We start from the raw sequence: 7,595 nt of genomic DNA on the forward strand, positions 1-7,595 counted from the left end.
GTGGTTGTAGACGGGTCATATTCTGCATGGAAGTCGGTCACCAGTGGGATGCCTCGGGGATCTGTTCTGGGACTCTTACTCTTCGTGATTTTTATAAATGACCTACAAACGTTTGTAGATGAGGAAGTGGAGGCATGGCTTAGTAAGTTTGCTGATGTGGATAGAGGTGTTGAGGATAGTGTGGAGGGCTGTCAAAGGTTACAGTAGGACATCGAAAGGATGCAAAACTGGGCTGAGAAGTGGTAAATGGAGTTCAACCCAGATAAGTGTGAAGTGGTTCGTTTTAGTAGGTCAAATATGATGGCAGAGTATAGTATTAATGGTAAGACTCGTGGCAGTGTGGAGGATCAGAGGGATCTTGGGGTCTGAGTCCGTAGGATGCTCAAAGCAGCTGTGAAGGTTGACTCTGTGGTTAAGAAAGCGTACGGTGTATTAGCTTTCATCAATCATGAAATTAAATTTAGGAGCCAAGAGATAATAATGAAGCTATATAGGACCCTGGTCCGACCCCACTTGGAGTACTGTACTCAGTTCTGGTTGCCTCACTACAGGAAGGATGTGGAAACCATAAAGAGGGTGCAGAGGAGATTTACAAGGATTTTGCCTGGACTGGGAAGCATGCCTTATGAGAATAGGTTGAGTGAACATGACCTTTTCTCCTTGGAGTGAAGGAGGATGAGAGGTGACCTGATAGAGGTGTACAAGATGATGAGAGGTATTGATCGTGTGGATAGTCAGAGGCTTTTTCCCAGGGCTGAAATGGTTGCCACAAGAAGACACAGGTTTAAGGTGCTGGGGAGTAGGTACAAAGGAGATGTCAGGGGTAAGTTTTTTACTCAGAGTGGTGAGTGCGTGGAGTGGGCTGCTGCCAACGGTGGTGGAGGTGGATCAGGTAGGGTCTTTTAAGAGACTTTCAGATAGGTACATGGAGCTTAGTAAAATAGAGGGCTATAGGTAAGCCTTGTAATTTCTAAGGTAGGTTTTGTGCTGTAGGTTTTCTATGTTTCTAAAAGATCCACAGCAGGCACTGTGTCCCACTGACCAACCACTCTCTCTTTCTGTCACTACCCTTCCCTCTCTCACCACATGCTCTCTATACACACTCTCTCCACTCTGAATGCATTCTCTTCTCTCTCATTACCCTTCCCCCTCTCACTGTACACTCTCACTTTTACGTCTCTCTCTCTCCCATTGCGGTGTAGGGCAGGAGGCGTGGGTGAGGAAGTTAAAATGGCAGGGTCTGCCAGTTTTCTCCAGCCAGCAGTGGACACCACTCTACACCAAGTCTCACCCCACCAGTACAGCCGCTTTCTACAAGCACTACCATAACTTTGGCTTCTTCTGGGTGCTGAAAGCAGGTCACATGGTGAGTCAGAATTGGGGGACATCTGTTTAGAACAGAGATGAGGAAAAATTTCCTTAGCCAGAATGGTGAATCTGTGGAATTCATTGTCACAGGCAGCTGTGGAGGCCAAGTCTATGGGTGTATTCAAGACAAAGGTTGATAGATTCTAGATTAGTCAGGGCACGAAGGGTTGTGGGGAAAAGGAAGATGAGGGTAATGGATCTGCCATGATGAAATGGCGGAGCAGACTCGATGGACCAAATGGTCTAGTTCTGCTTTTTTTAATCTTATGGTCTTATGAGTCAATCACTGGCCACCTGTGTCTCCCTCTCCAGGGCTGGGGTGATGCTATAGCTGTAGGGTCAAGCAGAAGAGGTGGGGGTGGTTCTGAGGGCAGGTGGGTGGCTGGTGTCTTGGGGTGGTTCAGTGGTGGGTATCTCAGTGTGTCCTAGGGTGGGGTGGGGGACCAGGACAGGATGATTTGTGACAGTGGGGTGATTGTGCTGATTCCATGGTCACGCTGATGTTTCGTGTTTCAGATCCCAGCTGACCAACCTGAGATGGCTCTGCAGCTGCTTCGGGTGGTGACCGGACAGTGACTGGGAGAGAAAATGGGACATGACATGGGGAGGGACAGTGAATAGGCCTGGAGTACTACTGGCTATCAAATGAAGTCACTAGAGGAAAGACTGGTCCTCTTTTACTGATCCCATTAAAGGCAACTGCTGACTCTCCACCCAACTGCCGTCTGTCTCTGCACTGGTAGGGATCCTCCTCTGGTCTGGTTCTCTCTTGGAACTCAGTGCCCACACCATGAAGACTCAGACTGGGGGTGAATCATTTCCTCCTGAATGGCCCAGGAGAGGTACTGGGGTATCCTGAGTTGGGGTGTAGGATGGGAAGGTCACTGTCTGGGCTGTTCAGAATGTGTCTTCATCCAAGGGTGGGGATACTCAGGAATTCTGTCTTTACCCAGAGGAGGGGAACCCAAGAACTCTCTGCCCTGTCTTGGTGTGGTCAGGACATCTGACAAACCGGATCTCAGTAGGGTGGGGTTGGAGCAGGAAGCTGTATGGGTTAAGGATGAGCCAAAAGAGTGTGTAAAATGTAGGGAATGTACAGGGGCTCTGGCTTCTCTGAACTGGTCTAATGATCCTCATCACAGTCCATGTGAACGTAAGCCCCACTCCCCAGAGGACTGGCTCACGTATGGTCAGGTCCTGTTTCACATAGGAGGCTATTCGGCACATTGAGACTGTGCCCACCTTACCATGCTGACCATCCACTTTAATTCCATTTACCAGAATTTGGTCTGTAAGTGTCTGCCTTTTTGAGGTTAGCTTTATTTGTCACATATACATCAAAATATACAGTGAAATGCACTTTCAGGTCAAATCAAATCAGTGAGGATCGTGCTGAGGGCAGCTCACAAATGTCTATGTGCTCCAGCAGCAACATAGCATGTCCACAACTTACTGACCCCTAACCATATGTCTTTGGAGTATAGGAGGAAACCAGAGCACCTAGAGGAAACCCAAGCAGACATGTAAACATACAAACTCCTTGCAGTGTTGAGAATTGAACCCTGACTGGTGATCCGTGGTGGTGTAAAGCACTTGCATTAACTGCTGTGCTACCGAGCTGTACTACCTAGTTGAAAAGCCACTCAGTGTCCATGCATTTGCTCGTGACCTGCTGAGTTTCACTTAAAATCAGAGATATTGATCTTTAACCCTCCTAGACACAATGACAACACTTAGTGATTGACAGCATGGAATGGTAACCATGACCATATTTGGTGTGCCTGGGTGGGTGAGTAGGCAGCATGGAACATCCCACAGATGATGCACAGTAGATGACACGGTCTAGTCATATAGAACAATCAGCAGCACAACTCAAGAACAGACCCTTCAGCCCATCATGTTGGCACTGACCATAATGCTAAACTAAACTAGTCCCTTCTGCCTTCATGTGATCATATGCCCCATTCTCTGCCTGTCCATGTATTTGTCCAAATCCCTCCTAAAAGTTGCTATCATATCCTCTTCCATCACCTCTCCTGGCAGCATATTCCAGGCACCCACCTCTCTCCGTTTAAAATAAAACTTACTTTGTAAATCTTAAAGCTGTGCTCTCTGGTATCTGACATTTCCAGTCAGGGACAAATACTACGACTGTCCTATTTATGCCTCTCATCCTCTGCTCTTCCCGAGAAAACAATCAAAGTTTGTCCACACCTAGAAAGTAATCTCTAATTTAGGCAGCCTCTACTGTATGCTCTCACAAGGCTTCACATGCCCCCTAATATGTGATAACTAGAACAACCCACAGTACTCCATCTGTGACTTAACCAATGTTTTATTCAGCTGCAAGATGAATGACTGACGAAGGCAAGTATACCCTGTGCCCTCTTTACCACCCTGCCCGATTGTGCTTCTGGGAGCTATGGACTTGAACACTGCAAATTTCCCTCAGATAATAGTTTAGGTGGGTCAATATACCACCTAAGCCCAAAAAAATGTTTTATGATCATTTATTATACTGTTCGATGTGGAGAACAACGCATCAAAAGTTGGACAGTTTTGACACATGGGAAAGTCTCCAAAAATTACATCAAAAACAAGATGGCTGCCAGCAGAAAAATATCAAAAATCTGACTGATAACCATCAAATTGCAAGTCTTTTAAACCTGATGTTTTAATGAATGTTCTTTTCACCAATAATTTTCAAATAACAGTAGTTCCTGGAATGAAAGTTGCATTTGTACTGATGTCATCTATGATATAATCAAGGGACAACTCTGGTATTGACGTAATGACACATAATATGCTACCTTATGGCTTCTCAGATGCAGTCTTGTTCATCATCCTCTTCGATCACTGGCTCATTTGTCATATTGTCACAGTTGCCATCTTGGCAATGCCCACATGAACTGGTGCATTCCAACCTCTGCATTCTGCAGGTACACTTTAACGTATTGCACCCTCCTGAACAGTTGCAGTGAATCATCTGAAATAAGTACCTCTGGAGTGGGCCTTTTGTGTCATCACTGGAACAGGTTTTTCCTCTTCTACCCTCCATCCCCACTTAGACGGCTCCATTTCATCACTGCAGCCCAATCGCTCCATTTCATCACTGCAGCCCATCCGCTCCATAACCTGGTAGTAAGTCCGCAGAGAGACCATAAGACAAAGGAGCAGAAGTCGGCCATTCGGCCCATTGAGTCTGCTCTGCCATTTCATTGTGAGCTGATCCAATCTCCCCTTTAGTCCCATTCCCCTGCCTTCTCACCATAACCTTTGATGCCCTGACTACTCAGATACCTATCAATCTCTGCCTTAAATACACCCAATGACTTGGCTTCCATTGCCCCCCATGGCAACAAATTTCATAGATTCACCACCCTCTGGCTAAAAAATTTTTTTTCGCTTCTGTTCTGAATGGGTGCCCTGCAATCCTCAAGTCATGTCCTCTCGTACTAGACTCCCCCACCATGGGAAACAACTTTGCCACATCCACTCTGTCCATGCCTTTCAACATTCGAAATGTTTCTATGAAGTCCCCCCTCATTCTTCTAAACTCCAAGGAGTACAGTCCAAGAGCCGTCAAACGTTCCTCATATGTTAACCCTCTCATTCCCGGAATCATTCTAGTGAATCTTCTCTGAACCCTCTCCAATGTCAGCACATCTGTTCTTAAATAAGGAGCCCAAAACTGCACACTGTGTTCCAAGTGAGGTCTTACCATTGCCTTATAGAGCCTCAACATCACATCCCTGCTCCTATACTCTAGAAATGAATGCCAACATTGCATTTGCCTTCTTTACCACTGACTCAACCTGGAGGTTAACCTTAAGGGTATCCTGCACGAGGACTCCCAACTCCCATTGCATCTCAGAACTTTGAATTCTCTCCCCATTTAAATAATAGTCTGCCTGTTTATTTCTTCTACCAAAGTGCATGACCGTACACTTTCTGACATCGTAATTCATTTGCCACTTCTTTGCCCATTCCCCCAATCTATCCAAGTCTCTCTGCAGACCCTGTTTCCTCAGCACTACTGGCCCTTCCACCTATCTTTGTATCATCAGCAAACTTAGCCACAAAGCCATCTATTCCATAATCCAAATTGTTGATATACAACGTAAAAAGAAGCGGCCTCAACAGGGACCCTTGTGGAACACCACTGGTAACCGGCAGCCAACCAGAATGGGATCCCTTTATTCCCACTCTCTGTTTCCTGCCAATCAACCAATGTTCTATCCACGTACGTAACTTTCCCATAATTCCATGGGCTCTTATCTTTAGCAGCTTCAGAAGGCCTTGTCAAAATCCAAATACACAACATCCACTGCATCTCCCTTGTCTAGCCTACTTGTAATTTCCTCAAAAAATTGCACTAGGTTTGTCAGGCAGGATTTTCCTTTAAGGAAACCATGCTGAGTTTGGCCTATCTTGTCATATGCCTCCAGGTACTCTGTAACCTCATCCTTGACAATCGACTGCAACAACTTCCCAACCACTGGTGTCAAGCTAACAGGTCTATAATTAGCTTTTTGCTTTCTTGTATGCCCTCTGTTTTGCTTTTACTTTGGCTTTGACTTTTCTTGTCAGCCACGGTTGCATCCTTTTTCCATTCAAAAATTTCTTCTTCCTTGGAATTTATCTGTCTTGCACCTTCCTCACTTCTCGCATAAACTCCAGCCACTGCTGTTCTGCCGTCCTTCCCGCTAGTGTCCCTTTCCAGTCAACCTTGGCCAGTTCCTCTCTCATGCCACTGTAATTTCCTTTACTCCACTGAAATACCGACACATTGGATTTGGACTTCTTTCTCAAATTTCACAGTGAACTCAATCATGTTATGATCATTGCCTCCTAAGGGTTCCATCACTTCCATCTCTCTAATCACCTCTGGTTCATTACACAATACCCAACCCAGTACAGCCGATCCCCTCATGGGCTCAACAACAAGCTATTCTAAAAAGCCATCTGGTAGACATTCTACAAATTCTCTCTCTTGAGATCCACAGCCGACCTGATTTTCCCAATCCACTCGCATGTTAAAATCCCCTGCAATTATCATAACACTGCCCCTCTGGCAAGCCTTTTCTATTTCCTGTTGTAATTTGTGGTCCACATCACTGCAGCTGTTTGGAGGCCTGTAGATAACTGCCATCAGGGTCCTTTTACCCCTGTGATTTCTTAACTCAACCCTTAAAGATTCTGTACCTTCTGATCCTATGTCAACTCTTTCTAATGATTTAATATAATTTCTTACCATTAAAGTATGTTACCATTAGAATGAAATTTACAGGCTGAGGTGGTTGGTGGCAGTCTCTCAGGCATGATGAAAGTCTTAGCTCTTGCAACTTTCTTGCAGAGCATTTTGTATCTGATAGATGCCAGGGAGTCGTTCCGATTTTCATTGAATGCCACCATTGCACTACAGCCATTGGTTTCCACAACATTCTGACTTTGGTGAACAACGCTTTCGAACAGTCTCTGATTCCCTTTTCTTTCTTGTGTTACGTACCCCGTAACTGGGTCACTTACCAGCAAACATAGAGAAGTCTGTTGAAGTCTGATGGTACTATTTTTAACAGTATTTATTGATAAAAATACACAAAAATAATATCAATGCAACCATACAGATAATATACGTCATCGATACTAAATCTAAAAGCACGGGTATAATAATAATCAATAAGAAATAACTCTATCGTTGTCTAGGGAATAATGTATTGTCTGATGGAAATATAAAAGTCACTCCATTCAAGCTGCAGGCTGCAGCCTTTGGTTGGAGTCAAGAGAGAGAGTTTAAAACTTGCCCATTCCTTTTATGATGTCAATCCTTCAAAAGTCATTGGGGCTGATTTCTCCTTTGTTTTAGCTAAAGCCGTTCTTCTGTGGCGAGACCCACCAATGGAAAATGGCAAATGGAAAAGGCAAATGGAAAAGGACGCACGTGGGCTTTCCACCAGCTTTCGCTATTACGCTGTTACAGAATTTCTAGCATTTCTTCTGGTGCGTCTGAAGGGGCCGTTCCCCAGACCCTCTTTTATCCCCACTCACAGGGTCTCAGATGTCAATCAGGGTGGAATGATGCCATCCCCCAACCAGCCCACGTTGCCTGAGGGCTTCCACGAAGCACAGTACTCAATACACAATTCCATCTCCAAGAGACAATGACCGCTTCCCATTGCTTTGTATCGCTGAGGGCCAGGACATTTCAAACCCCTCTGTGGATTCCG

At 45.2% G+C, this 7,595-nt stretch overlaps 1 protein-coding gene across 3 annotated transcripts in view; it reads left to right on the plus strand.

Moving 5' to 3' along the window:
* The window catches only part of scpep1 (serine carboxypeptidase 1), a 38,644-nt gene extending 36,565 nt beyond the window's left edge, over positions 1–2,079 (plus strand). For all 3 annotated transcript variants that reach the window (XM_059948141.1, XM_059948143.1, XM_059948142.1), the window contains 2 exons: positions 1,203–1,366; positions 1,885–2,079. In XM_059948141.1, coding sequence (XP_059804124.1) covers positions 1,203–1,366; positions 1,885–1,944 — 224 coding nt within the window. In that variant the 3' untranslated portion in view covers positions 1,945–2,079. The remainder of the gene's footprint in view (positions 1–1,202; positions 1,367–1,884) is intronic.
* The last annotated feature ends 5,516 nt before the right edge of the window (positions 2,080–7,595 follow it).

This window comes from Hypanus sabinus, chromosome 23 (assembly GCF_030144855.1).
Source record: "Hypanus sabinus isolate sHypSab1 chromosome 23, sHypSab1.hap1, whole genome shotgun sequence".
Taxonomy (NCBI): Eukaryota; Metazoa; Chordata; class Chondrichthyes; order Myliobatiformes; family Dasyatidae; genus Hypanus; species Hypanus sabinus.